The 18,168-nt window shown below is 39.2% G+C and overlaps 1 protein-coding gene across 1 annotated transcript in view; it reads right to left on the reverse strand.

Annotated features, from left to right (window-relative positions):
* Positions 1-711: 711 nt before the first annotated feature.
* naa25 (N-alpha-acetyltransferase 25, NatB auxiliary subunit) overlaps positions 712-18,168 on the reverse strand; it is a 21,335-nt gene continuing 3,878 nt past the window's right edge. The window contains exons 2-24 of the mRNA XM_083567754.1: positions 17,774-17,859; positions 16,435-16,573; positions 13,866-13,984; positions 13,632-13,706; positions 13,444-13,551; positions 13,279-13,357; positions 13,068-13,179; positions 11,479-11,568; positions 11,007-11,179; positions 10,196-10,308; positions 9,799-10,006; positions 9,077-9,166; positions 5,938-6,118; positions 5,749-5,848; positions 5,510-5,661; positions 4,942-5,067; positions 4,529-4,772; positions 2,121-2,250; positions 1,921-1,986; positions 1,745-1,842; positions 1,532-1,642; positions 1,290-1,436; positions 712-1,167 (exon numbers count right to left, since the gene is read on the reverse strand). Coding sequence (XP_083423880.1) covers positions 1,045-1,167; positions 1,290-1,436; positions 1,532-1,642; positions 1,745-1,842; positions 1,921-1,986; positions 2,121-2,250; positions 4,529-4,772; positions 4,942-5,067; positions 5,510-5,661; positions 5,749-5,848; positions 5,938-6,118; positions 9,077-9,166; positions 9,799-10,006; positions 10,196-10,308; positions 11,007-11,179; positions 11,479-11,568; positions 13,068-13,179; positions 13,279-13,357; positions 13,444-13,551; positions 13,632-13,706; positions 13,866-13,984; positions 16,435-16,573; positions 17,774-17,859 — 2,870 coding nt within the window. The 3' untranslated portion in view covers positions 712-1,044. The remainder of the gene's footprint in view (positions 1,168-1,289; positions 1,437-1,531; positions 1,643-1,744; positions 1,843-1,920; positions 1,987-2,120; positions 2,251-4,528; positions 4,773-4,941; positions 5,068-5,509; positions 5,662-5,748; positions 5,849-5,937; positions 6,119-9,076; positions 9,167-9,798; positions 10,007-10,195; positions 10,309-11,006; positions 11,180-11,478; positions 11,569-13,067; positions 13,180-13,278; positions 13,358-13,443; positions 13,552-13,631; positions 13,707-13,865; positions 13,985-16,434; positions 16,574-17,773; positions 17,860-18,168) is intronic.

The raw sequence follows: 18,168 nt of genomic DNA on the forward strand, positions 1-18,168 counted from the left end.
TAAAAAAAATTCCTCACAATTTCAGGGAACTTCAGTGCAATTTACATTTTTTTCTAAAACAGTATAAACAGTAAACATAATGCATCTTAAAAAAAGTGTTTGCCCCCTGTATAATGAGTGACATTAGTACGCAACACAACAGATGGCCTGTGTGAAGCGCAAGCTTTTTTTTTTTTTTTTTTTTAACTATTCAGATCTTATGACCTTTTACATTTATGAATGATCACTGCTTTTGTGAATTAACAGACAAACCCCAAAGTCAGCGCCACTGCGCGCAGGAAAGCTACATCTTGCAGTGTTTTGTGCGCACACACACACACTCACAGGCGCACACACAACGGTTTCCTACACGAGACCCCCCCCAATGCATGCAGTTTCATAAACCTGAAACTGCAAATGAACCGAATCTTTAAAGCAAAATTCATTCTGTGCTGCTCATAAGGTCAGACTGAAGCAAATATGCAATGTTTTCTTTCTCTCTCTCTCTCTCTCTCACACACACACACACACACACACACACGGTCACTATACATTACTTCAATAAGCAGGACTTAAACTGAAGCACCAACAGCAGCTTAGCCACTCATCTGCTGAAAACTGGAGTCGAGCTCTGGCATGGTCTCCAGAAGAGGAAAAGCAGCTGACAGGGACGGTGGGTAGAGGGGCATCGACTGCTAGATACCAACAAAGAGAAATGAGACAGCGACGGAAAAAAGGACAAAGCTGTTCACTTTAATTCTGAGTTCGAATGAGTTTTCACACTATGTACAATAATTTATGGAGCAGCTCTTCTCTAAGATTGCTTATTGGTTTGCCTACGTAGCTCTCTAGCATTTGGTGGACACAGGTGAAGGGTGATGTGGTGGGGAATTCCACTTGATCGGTGGCTCCGAGTGTTGCAGATGATGTCGCTGAAGCGGTCGGGGGGGTTTGTGCGTGCCTATGAACAGGGAGGTGGTGTCAGAAAAGAGCAAAGACAAGGGAAAACGAATGAAACGTCCTGGAGGATGAGAGACACGGAGGTGCGAGACAGTGGGGTGACAATCAAATCTTCAGGGATTTTATGGTGTCGCTTCGTTTCCTCAGCAGCTCCCCAACTTCCTGCAGCGAGCGCTGGTAGCTGCTCTGCACTTTATCCATCACAGTCTTGGTGAAGGCATGCTCCTCCTGCACAAATACAAAAATACTTTATTTACAAAATTAAAATGAAATTTAATGAATTAAAACTTGAGCACAAATACCAAGCCATTTTATTCTAAAACTAAATTAACATCCCCAAAACTAGTGACCTCGGTCTGTGTGAGACCCTCCAGAGAAAGACTCTCCAGCTTCAGAGCTATGATCCTGCTCTCTTGATCTTTGATATGATCTAAAGCCTGGCTAAGGATGTCCTGCAGGCTGCTAGTGAATTCCTGGAATCCAGACACCACCACCGGCTGAAAAGGCGATAGACAGAAATACAAATATATAAATAAAAGCTAGATTTTGTATTCATTTATTTCCCCTTATCCAAACTATAAAACACAATTACCATTACTGCACTAGCATCTTTTTTCTTTTTCTTCTTCTTCTGTAAGCTAGACTTGAGCGGCCGCAGTGTGGTAGCACAGTAACTAGACACCCAAAGGACAATGCAGATCGTCTGGTGCCGAAAAATAAACACACACACACAAAAAAGGTCATGTTATAATATAATAATACACAGTTTGCAAAATGTAAAGTCCTTATTAATCAAAGGTCTCACCTCGAAAAAGAAGACTAGGGTTTCTAACAGAGAAGGCTGTGTCTTACATCGATTATCTTTCACTTCTAGCAAATTGCCTTTGCATTTATTTAGCATATCTAGTAGAGAAGGAAAGCAAGTTTTTAAGAAAAGTTTTGTGAGAATCATAGACATAATATATAAAAAATCTGAAGCACCTTGGAGCTGTACAGTTAATGATTTGAAGAGGTTTAATATTTGAGCCTGAAGCTCTGCTGAATGATCTGAAACAAAGAGAAAAATGAAGACATAAGACAAGAGTTAACGCCACTCCTCTGTGTGTGTGTCACACGAGCCAAGTTTTGCCCCAACCAACCACTTTTATGTTGTTCAGAGTGTTAGCATCATGTGATCATACCCAAACCGGAGGCCTCAAGCTCCTGTAGATGAAGGGGAAGCTGCAGGACAGAAAACTGGCACTTGCAACTCCCACTGGCCAGAGCCTGTGCCATCCGAGTGCCGGGAGGACCGATCAAAGGGTACTGCATCTGTAAATGCAATAAAAACACATTTCAAAAGTTGTCAAAAAAACCAAAAAGTTTCACACGTACATAATTACACAATCATAAACTTAACATTTTCTATAAGTCTAGTCATTTATCTAAAGAAATAAAGATTCCAGAAGAACAATTTTATTATTAGTAAAAGCTACACAAGCTCTTGTTTGTCTCGTCAGAACTGAGCATGTGTTGTGATCGACTGTATCGGATTTCTGGCAGTGACAGAAACTAGGATAGTACTTGAAATAGAAAATAATCTACTGTTGATTCTATACAAGTTGTGTGAAATGTTGGTAAATTTTGTACATGTTGCTTGTGCAAGATTTTAAAAGAAAGCATCAAAAGTAAGACAAGGCTGCAATACAACACCGTTCTAGTTTGTCATACATGCTAAAGCGAACAATAAAGCATGCCAATACACTGCAGAAACAGATATATCCCATTTGTTTTAGTGAAAAGATAAAAAAAAAAAAAAATCTTTAAAAAAATGCATTTTGGTGTGGGACAATTATTTATTTGACAGCAGGCAATGTGGCATAAAAAAGGGACAGTGAAGAAAGCTAGAAAATTTATAAAAAATGCATACATCCCTCACATTTCAGCAACCATTAGTATTTCTTCTCAATTGACAAGACTATAGAAGGGAAAACTTGGATATATTTTAGAGTGTTCAATGTGCAGCTTTACAGTACAGTGGCCAGAGTCATACAGAGATGGGCTCTTAAACGGGTCCCACTCAAAACAGACCTCGCAAGGGTCAATTAAAGAAGTTGATTCCTTGTGTTGTGCAGATTATTGAGTGCTGCCAGCTTTGCCTTAGAAGTTGCAGAAGAGAAAGGTCTGCTTCTCAGTGCAATCAAGCATGGTGGTGGTAGTATCATGGTCTGGGGCTGCATGAGTGCTGCTGGTCCCTGGGGAGCTGCAGTTCATTTAGGGAAACATGGATTCCAATAAAAAACTGTGACAACCTGAAGCAGAACATGACACCTCCCTTCAGAAACTGGGCCAAACAGAAGTTTTCCAACATAACCACAAACACACCACCGAAATGACAACTGCTTTGCTGAGGAAGCTGAAGGTGATGGTGATTGAGTAGCCAATTATGTCTCCAGACCTGATCCCTATTGAGCACCTGTGGGGCATCATCAAACGGAAGGCGAGAAGCACCATGCATCTAACATCCAACAGCTCTGTGATATTATTATAGAGTAGTGGAAGAGGATCCCAGCAACAACCTGTGCAGCTTTGGTGAATTTCATGCCCAGGGGATTAAGGCAGTGGTATATAATGATGCTCACACAAAATAGACACTTTTGACACAGTTTTGACGTTCACTTTTGTTGACAGTTATTTCAACAATAATGGCTATATGTTGAATAAGTAAATCTGTACTGTTATACAAGCTGCACATTGACTTAAGTATATCCAAGTTTTGTTTCTATTGTATTGTCCCTTGAGGACAAATACAAAAATTTAATTCAATTCATTTTTATTTGTATAGCACTTAACAATGGACATTGTCTAGAAGCAGCTTTAAACAGATAATGTGGTAATAAAACATGAATAGGTTTGTACTTTATGTGTAAGTTTATCCCTAATGAGCGAGTCGATGGCGACTGTGGCTAGGAAAAACTCCCTGAGATGGCATAAGGAAGAAACCTTTAGAGAAAGCAGACTCAAGAGGGAACCCATCCTCATCTGGGTGGCACCGAATGTCCATTTATTACAGCTAAACAATGTTCAGATGTGCCGTGATGGTGATCAACTGCAAACTGTAGTCCGGAGTCATAAAATGGTTGCAGAATTGTGAGGGGTGTACTCACTTTTAAGATACTGTAAGCATTACTAAATAGAAGCAGCTGAAGGAACATTTTGCAACTATTTTGGTTAATTAGCAACAGTTCAGTAACATGATCTGTTCAACACATTCTTTATAACCTCTTTCTCGTCTAAAGCTGCTCTGAGATAATGTCCATTGTTAAATGCGCTATACAAGTAAAAATGAATTTAAATTAATTGATCTGGTATGAAGTGCATGTTAGAGTGGCAGAGTAATGATGAGCAGATGTTCACCAATCTGGAAAAATAAAACTGTTTTTACAAATTCTGGAACAGTTTCATAAAAATATAACACTGGTAACTTTTTGCTAGTTACTTGACTGGAAAATTAACATTGTAAAACAGTAACAAAACTATATTCATTCCTTGGGTGTGTCCGTGTGTGCGTGCGCGTGTGTATGCGCTCATCTGCCACAGTGCTGCTTACCTCCGAGTGTTTGTCAGTAAACTGAGCCGCCTGACTAAGAGCATTCTCGAGCAGTGAAAGCAACGGCTGCAGGGTTGAAGGTTTGGCACACACACCATTCTCGGCTGTTTTCTCAGAGTTGTGCAGTGAATGAGGATGGCACATTGAAGAGATGCAGCCTACAAGCCTCAGAGTCAGAGAGCGGATCTTCAACCACAGCAGTTCCTCTTCTAGGGAGCGCTGCTTGTCCTCCTCTTTCAGCTCTCTTAAGGTCAGATACAGTCACAGTTACTAACTCTTTCATTCATGTGAATCATAACATGTGGGACTAGAAACCATTCTATAAGCATTAAATCAAGAAAGAATTACAGGAAGGTGATTTGTGTGCATGAGTATTCGGTGCGTGTGAGCATCAGCAGATCGCTATACTGTACCGGTCTTTGGGGTTCCAGCACACAAAGACAGTAAGATCTCGATTGTCCCTTATGTTGTCCCATGGAATGTCGTCTTCTTCAGGACACAGAGACATGGACTTCAAGCTTTCCTCTAAAGTGGACGATCTGAATAGAATATACAAAAAAAGGCACAGATTAATATATATATAATCACTGATCTGTCTATGCACAGATCAAATAAAGAGACATTTCCTGTAGTTATAATGCTTTTTTTAATAATCCTACATCAGTTTTGTAATCTTAAAGTGAAGGGTCAATATTATTAAGAGTATTGAAAATACTGCTTTGTAGATTTTAATGCCAGACAACAGTAACATCATATTTGCTTCCATATTAGTTACTTATTGATATAAGTAACCAGGTTGCTGTATATAGATTTGAGATCAATGGGTCTTTTACAAGAAATGTTAATTTCCTTTTCATAGTCTCACAAACATTTTAAAGTACCTGCTGACCATTTCATTGACTTATTTTACTCAAAAGATAAGTGAAACAGCATGTGGAGCAAACACCTGAGGATTTGTTTCTACTGACAAACTAGACTCACATGTCTGCTTCTAGAAAGAGGTCCAACAACATCCTCTCTGTGCGCACCTGGGCAAAGTGCAACGAGTTGTTCAGTCTATTCCTAAATGCAATGAACTCTGGGATCTTCTCAAATGCACCATACTTATATGCCTGAATAATGTATTCTGAGGTCTGCAATAAGACAAAGTTCGTTAGAAACCAGAAAAATGACAACAGCTTGTAATGCTCATAATCTTCTTATCAGAACAAACAACTTACATCTTTCTGGTTTGAATGGAAAAACCTGAGGGAAAAGTTACAGGACTGAGAAGCAGCAGCAAATTGGCCCAATGACTCTGCATAGCGAGTCAGTAAGTATCTATAAAAAGAAAAAAGGAAAAATGGAGTGAAAAACATGAGATGCTAAATTGATTTCAACAGAATTCCACACTGTATAAGTGGTCTCACCCTATGGTGTCATGCTGAATGTGTTTGGCATCCAGACTGGAGTAAAGGTCCACTACGGGCTCAAATGCTCCAAGATGGCAGTAGAGGAGCAGAAGCAACAGCTTGAACTGTGCGTTAGAGGGGCTGTGTGACAGACCTTCTTCCAGCATACCTAAACTCTGCCACAGCATGTTCTCATCACCTGTAACACACAGAAAAATCACATAAGACAGCAGAAACAAATCGCAATACTTAAAATAAATAAATAAATAATAAAAAAATAATAATAATTCAGAATAAAATCCATCAAATGTAATTTAATATTTTAATTCACAAAGCAACAAGCATTCTGAAGAGCTGTCCAGGAGGTCCAGTTATACCGAATTGTCATCTCCCTTCTCTAATGCCTAGTCCACATTAATCCAGTTAACACAAGACATTTTTTATTGCTCAGGTCCACCTTTAGTCCCAAAGGTTCTTCACCCACATTTAAATGCAAACTGAAAACAACCAGGGCTTATTTTTCCACTTTTCTTTTTGACCACATGAACATATAACCAACTTTCTTGCAAGCTACAACTCATCATATAGATATTAACCATGCAAAGTGTGTCACAAAATTTCCACAACCCTGAAAGTGTGGCAAACAAATTGACCATACATAAGCGTTTATCAAAATCCATCTTCTCCATTAATGACACTAGACTGGGAAACAATGTTTTAATTTCCTTATAATGGGGGGCATATAATTTTTCAAGAGATCTTAATAAAATAAGAAATATAAACTCATAAGACATGAAGGTCTAAATTTTTGATTACTGTTTTAATGGAAACCATATAACGAATGTATTTGCTGAATTTGTGTAAGCAGTACACACCAACATGCATAAAAAAATGCAGTACTTACACTATGACTAATAACGAGTCACAAACGCATCCACTTCTCGAAATGCCAGGCTATTTCAAAGATAAGGATCCACTGAACAACAAGCATTTTTGGTCCAACGAAACAATAGTGTTGTAATTTAGATGGTTATTCTTTTGTTAACATTGTAGTACTTCTGGGGTGTATTGTTTGTTTATTTTTCTGAATAACTTTCGTATAAAAAACATCTTGGTGGTGAATATAGTGTTACAAAACAATGGAAACCACCCAAAAGAAAAAAAAACATTTACAGCCAGTAGCATTAACAACATGATTGATGGACAATGTAGCCAATGAGTGCAGGATTCTAACAATATATTAGGGCTGGGCGATATGGCCTAAAACAAAAAAATCAGATTTGCGTTTTAAATCGATCGATTGAGTGATTTTGCCTTTACTTTTCTCCAAAACGCCACAGTAACATGACTTGAAATTTTAAATAAGAATATAATAGACAGGGACTGTTTTTATGAGTGTTTGAATATGGTGATTCAAATGCTCTGATTTTTCTGTTTCTTAAGGGAAACGCCGTTCTGAAGCGCCTTAACATGTATTTTGACCGCTCCCACCAGTGTACGATTAGACACGCAACACTAAACAAAGTGCGGCTGCTTAACTGTGTATTTTCAAGATGCGGCTGCTTAACCGCAGTCTTGTGCTGCCGCTGTCTTGTTCATTTCGTAGGGCCCTACATCTCTCTCACTCGACAGCATGCCTCCGTTTGAGGTGCTGCAGTAAATTGGTGGTACTGCTACCTTTGCTTGCAACAGCCTTCAAACACACTTTGCAGCGGGGTGTTGTTTGTGCTGCGTCTGACGCGGTAAAACCGAACCAATTCCAAATTACAGATGACACTGTGCCTTTCTTGGAAACAAGCTCTTCTCTGCTCGCTGCCATGTTGTTTGTGTATCTCTATGGCAAACGGAGAGGGCCGAGTTCGTTCGAAACTATGGAAGCCCAGAGGGGAGCGTCGGCGGACATTAAAGAGAAACCCGATTTTTATTAAAACAGATCGATGTGAACTACACATTCGAGTTAATCGATAAAATCGATTTATCGCCCAGCCCTACAATATATGAGAGGTTTTTATTCCACATGTGGGCAAGTTTTTATTAGAAGCTCTTAGTGGTCAAAGAGCACATAACGTGCACTGTCACACACCTGGCAGGACGTGGAAAGCAGCTCTCGGTTCTGCACAAACAGCTGTTTCCAGTTAGTGCTAACTGGGCTTTGTTTGCAAAAAGAAAAAAAAAAAAAAATGGACAGTCAAAAAAAAAGTTGTTTTATTTGAGATGTAGATGCACAAAGCAGCAATGAGGAAAATGTTCTTGAGCGGAATGATGACAAGGACCGGTTGATCTGCACGAGGATGGAAAATCATAGTCTATTTTGCCTCTCTGAGTTAAAATATTTCCTTTTACAGTTATATACAATGTTCTACGTTTTATTGTCCATTTGTTTTTATAAGAGAAATGTTTTAAGAGTGTGTGTGTATATTGTTGGGCACTCTTGTCCATTTGTATGGTTGGATATCAATATGAATGCAGACTGTAAGAGTGGCCATAACTGTAAAACAATATCTTGTCTGACTGGATACCAGGCCATCGATATGAATGCCAAATCAATATCAATTGCCAGACATGTATAACAATAACCTGAACGGCCAGCCATTAATTTGAATGCAGACTGTTTGAATAGAGTATGAATGGCCACCTAAGTCTAGGAGGTGGGTCTCAAACAGGGGGAGGGAGAAAAAGACCAGGCATGTTCATAAGATTTTAACTATAAACTCATGAGACATGTGGCTTTCAACCCAGTACTTTTCTGGATTGTTCCAAGACTGATTTCATGTATTTATATATGAAATAAAATGTTCAATGCAGGGAATGTATATTAAAAGGCACTTCATTATCTATAACATCGTTTTTAGCATTATAAATTGAATGATGCACAGTAAATCCCAAAGTGTCTTCTTTCCAAAGATATTTAAATTGTGTATGTAGCCCACTTTTGACAAGAACTGTTAACATTTAAGTTTAGGTAGGTCATTTTCAGAGTCCCAAAGCAGTGGTGAAGGCCAACAGATTAAAGAGTTAAGTCCTTTTTAAATTAATTCTTTAAAAATTAAACTTCTTAAATTATATATTCTTGGGATTATACAGTGTTTGGTGGATTCTGCGTATGATCTATGACTCATTGGAAACTGTTAAAGGGCAGTTGAAAAATTAAGCTTACCAGTCTCTATCCACAGGTCTAAATAGATGTGAGCAGTCATGAGGCAGTACATGTCTGAGAACTGCAGCTCTGTTTTTAAACAGGACTTCCCTGTGAATGGGGGGGAGAGAGAGAGAGAGAGAGAGCGAGAGAGAGAAAGAAAGCGAGCAAGCCACTTAAACATGGTGATTTACAGGTTAATTTTAGAATGAAGTTTGCATCCAATAAGACAAACAGAATAGGACACTTATTTTTACCTATGACACTATTGTTCTCAAACCAGTCCTCAGAAACCCCCCAGACAGTCTGGCTGTTTGCTTTATTCCTACTCACACTTTGTAAAAAGAGCAAAAATGCCAGATATTCTGGTGGTGTTTAGTCCCTGAGATCTTTTTGAACAATCACTGGACTTATCAAGATCAGCACTAAAGATTATAAACAACACTACAGAAAGTATATGACGATTAAATTCTATATCATTTCAGTATAGTTAGTTTTATAATTAGATCAATGTTTTGTGTTACTCATGGAACTAAATGGAAACGTATAGAGCCGTAATAGTGAGGAATGCAGGTCTGCCAATGATGGATCTTGAGAGTTTGATAAACTAAAGGAACAATAATCATCCATAGCATTTAGAGATTACAACTTAAACAAGATATGAAAATCAAGAAAGCTCATGAACTTTGTCTGAACCTAACCCAAGTTTGGGACGAACAATTCACTTTTAAGCAAGAGCTTACCAAATTGTAAGCCATGTCGGTAGTGATGCTTGAGCTCATGGATGAGGGCCAATTTGCCATCGGGACTGAGCGCGTGCTGCAGGCCTAGAGAGCGGCTGAGTTGTGTTACACACAGGTGCCTCTGCAGTGAGCGGGTGTCTCCCGGTAGGGCCGTGTCAGCCTCACCGGCAGCCACAAGAGGCACCGCCTCAGTCAGCCTGTTAATGAACTGAGCCATACATAGAACAATTAAAATACAACCCACTGGGGGGCTCATTAACTGCTCTGAGCCAGCTTTGTGAGCCTTTAACTGCATTTTACACCTGTATGTCATCTCTGATAGCAAAGCAAAAGGGCATCATGTATGATAAACAAGGCAACTTAAAGGGTCAAATTGCACCTCATAACCTGGAATTACCTGGACACGTTGGTCCTGTATGATAAGGTCCAGAAAAACCTTTAGATCCGTGATGCAACATGGCTTGTCTCCAAACTTTACAAAGTACTGAAACATCAACTCTAATGGCTCACCTGTTAAAAGCATCGCATGAAAAAATTGAGAATTATTTCTACAAATAATTCAATTACTGTAGCAAGATTAAACATTCACTAAAACATCTCAGCATGCTTCACACATTTAATTATAAGCCATACATCAAACAAAACATGTACAACTTTTTAATTATATATTTGTTTATAATAGACCATAAAGTATTATAAGCTCAGGTGTATATATAAATAAAGGTTTTCTGTTTAAGCATCTCATCAGCATGTCAGCACCCAATTCAAATGTCTCACTTATTTACAGCAGCACAACGGTAAGTTTGAGGGTAAAAAATTTGAGACTGTGCCCCTTTATTTTCTGCTTAACATTTACACTATTTAGGTTGACTATTTTCTCTGAATTGCGCACACTGAAGATACGTGCGTCAACAGTGAGAAACTTAATTTAACACATTTAATAGGAAGTCCTCCTCCAAAGAATGAACTATATTATGCAATTTAGGTTTTTGATTCTCACCAGATCATAAATCTGTGCTAAACATTTCATTATATTCCCTTAAAAAAATAAGTTACAGCTACATGACAGACAAAAAAGTTATGCAAATAAAAGCCAAAGACCTACAAATATGCTGCAAGAGTGCCAACATGTTTTTCGAGATTATTGCTGGCTTATTAACAATATCGGAGTTATAAAACAAAAATAATGTGCCACAAGGTTAATTTACCAAGCTGCTTTTCCTCTGAGCAGCTTCTCCGACGGAGACGTTGTATGAGCTCTAGACGAGCAAGGTAAGGGCCCCTGAGTGGCCGGGACTCCTTTACGTCCTCTGCTGCCAGCCGTTCCTCCACAAAACTGATGGCTTGGGCCACGGAAGAGTGCACTTCACCCTCTATACAACTACCGAAAAAGAACCATAAAGAATATCAAAGAGGACACTAAAGCATTAAGGCATCATTGAGCAGATTCTGTGCTAATGACAGCGTGGTTGGTCTTAAATAGGTCAGTAAAGAACATTTTTGATTCTATATATTGGTATATTACTCAAATGTATATGCCTGTTTATAGGCTGTATAGGCAACACATGCACTGCCCCCATAACCAAATACTCTACTATAAGTACAATCAGATACAAATCTAGTGAACCAGCCTACATACTACAACTCTACATACTCAAGTGCAATATATTTGGTACTCACTGCTCCCCTTCCTCTGGAGGCGTCCAGTTCTGGTCAATAAGGTAGAATAAAGAGTCAAAGTATGACAAGTAGAACTGCCAGTCATCAGGGCTGGAAAAAAAAAAAAAAAGATTAGTCAACATGATGTCATCTTCTGGCATGATTCCAATCTGCTTCAATTAATTTATTTAACCTCAGTACCCAATTTCCCATGGTGCAGTGGATCTAAAGTATAGCCCACACCCTTTCTGGTGATTTAAATGCACTTAAGGGTGTGTGTGTGTGTGTGTGTGTGTGTGTGTGTGAGTCAGCAGGACACAGTGCAACAAATCCTAGAGTTACACAAACATGTACTTCCACAATGATTTATCAGCTTACTTCCTAATTATTTTTTTAGAGCATTCAATCTAAACTCTAGTAATGACACACAATATAAACTCTGAAAAGCCAATTTCCATGTACACCTAGTTCACTTAGCAAATTTTAGTCTAGCCTACAGTCATGTAAAAAGAAAGTAAATCATCTATGAATTCTATGGTTTAATATATCAGGACATATGTGGTCCTAAGAGAGTCTTGAAATCCAGAAAATATGACCTCAGATGAACAGCATGACATTACACCATGTCATTCTTTATTTCACAAAAAAGGCAAATAAAACCATAAATACACCTTGTTATTTAGTTGTTTTTAAAGCCAACTTAGCAGCAATAAACTGAAGTAATAATTTTCTGTATGAATGTTTGTTCATTCATTTTGGAGGAATTTTGGTTCACTCCTCTTTATAACATTGCTTTATCTCATTGAGGATTACAGGCAGTCGTACAGTCACTGATCTCTCAACGATTTTCAGTCAGGCTGGGCTGCTGCCACACTTTGAATCTGTTCCTTTTCAACCATTTTTTTTTTTTTATAATTTTGTTGGTGTGCTTGGAATCATTGTCCTGCTGCATGACCCAAAAGCAGCCACGCTTTGGATGACTGACAGACAGCATCATATTTTACAATAGAATACTTATAAAAAGTATCGTGATCAGCTCAATGACATGGTGCCCAGGTTCTTTGTGGTTTGTCAGATGCAAACCTAAACCATGCTCCAGTGTTCTTTTTAGAGAGAAAAGGTCCTTGCACACCCTTCCAAAAAAGCCATACTTGTTCAGTCTTATTCTAAATGCACTGTCATGAACTTTCACATCAAACTAGGGCCTGTAAAGTCTGGGTGAATATACTGTGATGTCCACTCCTGGGAAGACTGTTACCTTTCTCGAATGTTTCTCACTTGTGAATAAGACAAATAAGCAAAACCTGCACATTTATAAAGGTGGTCACATTCGCTAATGAGCATTTGAATAGCACAACCTGGCTGCTTCTTAATTCCTGGTCCAGAGCCAACCAGTGATCTGTAATACAGTGTTAGGTAAGCTACTCTGCAATTGTAACTTCTCAAAATATAAGCTGTTTTTTCCTTAAGTTGGCTAGGTAAAAGAGTTGCTATACATGTAATAGATGACTGTGAGGAAAATAAACTTTGATGTCATTTTTACAGTGATCAATTTATTCATTTAAAAGAAAGCAACTGTATAACAGACTTGTTCAGAGAATTTGGCTTACTTTTTGAGAAGCAGTTTGCATGACAGGGCATTGCACTCAGGCCAATGCTTAAGCTGGAGGTACAAGAGCATGCACTTGTTTTCCCGGCTCTGCAGCTCACTGGTGAGCTTCTCTGAGTGAAAGACACAAACATATAACTCAATCAGTTCAGTCTTAATCTGATGATTAAATTATAACAGCAGTTACCCATATTTTATGGATCCATCCTCACCTCCAAGCTGCCCTCGCACCACATTGAGCGCCTCATCGTACTTCCCAAGGCGCTCCAAGATCATAAAGTACAACTGCACCTAAAAGAGATGTTACCCAACTCGCATTAAACCTCAACATAAAAATAAAGATAAGCACAAGCCCAGATAGAAAAGAAAGCTCTTACCTCTGCCTCAGCTTCAATCTTCTCCTCTTTCACCATCTTCTCTACCATGCGCTCAGCAAGAGGCAGAAACATTGTGTGGGAGAGCTTCTTGTCCTGGGCCGAAATAGCCTGAAACACAACGTTAGAGCATATGAAATTCTCCATCCTCCATACATATCATGAGATATCTATGCTATTAATGCACATACCTGCATCACTAGACTCATAACCGACCAGAAGTAATATGGGTTTTTGGGAACAATCTTATAAAGAGCCATTCCAGCCTGTTTTAAAAAAGACACAGAGAAGCAAAGCCAGGTGAGTGAGAAAGATTATAGAGATGAGATCAACTCAAATACATGGATTGAAAAAGAAAAAAATAAATCTGCCCAAAAAAATTACAGATATTCTACATAAATAAAAATAAATGAACATAGCAGCACCTGTTGCATTTTCTTGTACTCCCCAACACGTGCATATGCCATGAAGAGATGCGAGTGGTACTCTTCACTTGTAGGAACCTTCCGGACTGCTGCTTCATACAACTTGGTCACTAACTCCGCTGTAAGACAGAGAAAGTAGGCATTTTATAGTGACACTAAAACAGTGCTTTTTGTTTAAAAAAATAAAAAGAAAAGAAAAGAAAAAAGGTAAGATTTTATGCAGACAGCAAAAGATTTAGATGAGCGGTTACTATTATAACCTCGGTTCTCTAAAAACAAAGTGAGCTGTCTAACTATAAGTTGGCCTCAGGCATGACTGATTGTGGAAGCATCAGTTATACCATGGGCTCAGTCTTGAGTCTATAAAATCTCACAAATGTGTGTGGCTCACTGCAGCACATTTTCCGGATAGATAAACCCTAAAAAAATAGTGCCCACGATGCAGCCATGTTCCTGCAGGGGTGGGCTTGTAAACCTCCTGAGGCTGCAGATTTACACTGGTGTAACAGGATACAATCGCTTGCCCAGGAAATAAAAAGCTGTTGTTTGCAAAGAGCAATCTGGGCATAAGCAGTGCAGCCGCTTGTCCTTAGCCTATAGAGTCACGTTCAGCTTGAACCAGAAGAATCGCAAAAGGCCAGGTTTGTTTTAAGTGATACCCTGTCACCTCCCAGGGCAAAAGGCATCCATGAAGGGTGCGCTGATATAGCTTGTAAATGACTAGTAGATAGAGCAGGCAACAAAACAAAGTCTTTTTGAAGAGAATTAACTTTTAAAATGTTCTCTATAGGGCAAACAGGGCTTTGAGGGCACATTCAGCCTCTCACAAGCCAGTTCCAAAGAACTTGATTCTGATAGATGTGAAATATTGCCCCCGAGCTTGCGAGAAGAGATCTCTGTGCCCTCGTATCCGTCAAGGGTGGTAGTAGAGTACAGTTGGAGCAACTCCATGACCCATAGTCTCTCCAGCCAATATGGGGATATCAAAAACATCCTGTGGCACCTCTCCCAAACTCTTTGTAGCATTGGCCTGAATAGGCCCAGGGGGGTAGAAAGGATACAGCAGCAAATTGAGTCACTCTAGCACATCCATACTCAACTGTGCAAAAGAACAAAGGACAATGAGCGTTTCCCATAATGCCACGAGATCTACAGCTGCCTGCCCGAATATCTGCCACACCAGGAGTTCCATCCATGGTGTATACTCAATTCCCCCTTTAGGAGGTCCCGCTAGACAGCAAGTCTTCCCTGCTGGCCATAAGACCTGGACTGTGGATTGCATGCATTGACAGCAAGTTAATGCGGTTTTATAGAGTTAAGCTCTTTGCTAACCTGTGCAGCAGGCTTGATTACACACCTCCTTGCCGATTTATGTATGCTAATGCCATCTTTTTGTCCATTCTAACCAAAACCTGGTGATTTCTGAGGCTACACTGATTAGGCATAATATTATGACCACCTGCCTAATATTGTGAGGACTATTTTGGCAGCAAAAAGGGAACAGACACGTCAAGCATTACCAGCATTAACTTTTTCAGCAATTTGAGCTACAAGAGCTCATCTGTTGGATCGGACCCACACGGGCCAGCCTTCGCTCCCCACGTGCAAAAATGAGCCTTTGCCCCCCCCCATGGCCATGTCGCCGGTTCACCACTGTACCTTTATTGGACTATTTTTGATAGAAACAAGAGCTTGGAGCTTTGGAGATGCTTTGACCCAGTCGTCTAGCCATCACAATTTGGCCCGTGTCAAATCCTTACATTGGCCCGTTTTTTTCTCTTCTAACATCAACTTTGAGGACAAAATGTTCACTTGCTGACTACGATATCCAACCCACTAACAGGTGCCAGGTGTATAAAATACAGAATGCAATGCTATGCGAATCTCATAAACCTATTTTTGATTCACAAAAGAAAATAAACATTAAATGTTTAATTTAGGAACTGTACAACTGGAAAAACACACGGTAATTTTGAATTCGACTACTGCAGCACATCTCAAAAAGGTTTGGAGAGGGAGATGTTTATCACTGCACAGCATTCCCACCTCTTTGAACAACTGTCTGTATACATCTGAGAACTGAGGAGACAAGTTGCTAGAGTTTTGGGTGAGGAATGTTGTCCCATGTGGGACTGATATAGGATTCTAGCTGTCTCATTGTCCCGGGTCTTTCTTGTCTGGTTTCATGATGTGCCAAATGTCCAGCACCCAGATTCTTCTTATATAAAGCTATGATGTAAAAGATGCAGTATGTAGTTTAGCATTGTTGCAAGGTTTAAATTTAAAAAACATTTTAAAATACGCTTTCTGGATGGAAACATATGTTGCTGTAACACCTGTTTAAACCTTTCCACATTGATGATTGATTGACTTTTTCATGCTAGATTTGCAAAAAATAGTGAGTGAGATACCGATAGTGAGATACTGAATGTTAGAAAGAGAGCTGTTATTTGCTTTTTAAACATATCCACTATAAATACTGTAGTAGAGAACAGAACAAGACATGATTTTGTTCCCATCACAGAGCACTAGCATTGACTAATCCTGAAATTTGCTGTAGGCTACTCACGCCGATGCATCTCTCTGTAGAGAATAGTGAGAGCCTGGAGTGAGTTGTCATCAGTGGGCTCTAGATTGGCAACCTCTTGAGCCAAAGTGAAGGCTTCATCCTGCTTCCCTGTGCGCTGCAGACCAATAGCCTTTAGAACCTACAGCATCAATAGAAATACATTAATAAAGAAATACATTTTGCTTTTAACATTATTCAAAATACACGCAGACACTACATTTATCATCAGTCACATTACTGTCAAGAAATTCACTTACACACAATCAAGAATCTCCCAGCTCTTCCAATCATTCGACAGCTATCACCCATGGAGGGTTGAAGCTAAGAGTTAAGCCAGCTATCAGCATACTTTCAAACTGCTCTGCACTAAAAGTTCCTCTTAGCAAAGTGGCTTTCATAAGTTTAACAACAGTAGAAGTTAGCAAAAAACAGGACTATTGCTAGAGCTGGCTGCCTGGTTAAACTGAGCAGTCAGGGGAGCAGAGTCAGGGAAAGAGAAGTAACCAAGACCTTGATTGTCCCTGATCAAGCTCCAGACATTCAGTGTCAATTTTGAAAAAGAAAAAAAAAAAAACTTGCAGAAGATCAACAATTAATGCAACACTAATCTGGGCTTTATGGCAGAGTGGCTAGACCAAAGCCTTTCCTCAGTGCAAGACACTTGGAAATTTGCAAAAAAATGTTTAATAAAAATTGCTATTTAGCTTTTCACAGATCACTGTTTTAACTCAACTCAAAATCTCTAAAGCAGTTTCTTTCCGATGTTTTGGGACCATGCCCATTGTTAAAAGCGCTATACAAATAAAACTGAATTGATTAGAAACACCAGTACATTCATGCAGTTATCTAAAATCAGCCAAACATGTGGCATCAGTGCAACACAGTTCAGATACAGGCCATGTGTGATCTTTTGAAAGAAAGTTCTGTGGGTTGGAAACACCTTGTTAACGCACACTCACCAAAGCTGAAGAGTTAGGAGTTAAAATATGTTGCTTATAAGCTAATAAGTATTATCTAATAAGTATTATCATGACCACAGTTGTATAGATTTCCTATAAGCTCAAACTAGTCTGGTGATTTTCCTCTGATCTCTCCCACTGACAAGGAGTTCCAGCTTCAAATTTTGTACCATTCCGTATACACACTACAGACTGTTGTGTGTGAAAATCAACCAACCACCACACCACAGTCAAAGGATCACATTTATCTTATTCTGGTGTGAACATTAGCTGAAGCTCTTGACCTGTATCTGCATTACTTTATGCACAGAGGAAAGTAAAAGAGCTTTTTTATGCACACTGGATGTCTGTGATACTTATCTTTGATAGATGTTACTCACTTTGGCACAGTGAAGATCCCTGTGCTTCTTTAGCAGCTTGTCAGCCTGCTGTATCGCCATCTTGTTATTACCATTATCAAGATAATCTAGAGAGAAAAAGAAAGTGAGAAAGTAAAGAAAGAGCATGAGAAAGAGAGAGACAGCACGAGAGAGAGAGAGAAAGAGAGAAATGCTTGAATCACAGTTGAATCACAACTTTGAAGTCCTGCAAACTTCTGAATGAAGTGGGCAATACTGAAAACTTGTACCAGAGAATATGTTATACAGATCCATTGCAACACTGTTCCTCCTCAGCCTACACACATCTAATGAATTTAACTAGTTTAGTAAACTTTCGGGATATTTGATTTGCTAGTACCACATTAACAAAGATGTGGTGCTACTTTAAACAAAGC

The sequence above is a fragment of the Silurus aristotelis genome, assembly GCF_946808225.1.
Source record: "Silurus aristotelis genome assembly, chromosome: 18".
Lineage (NCBI taxonomy): Eukaryota > Metazoa > Chordata > Actinopteri > Siluriformes > Siluridae > Silurus > Silurus aristotelis.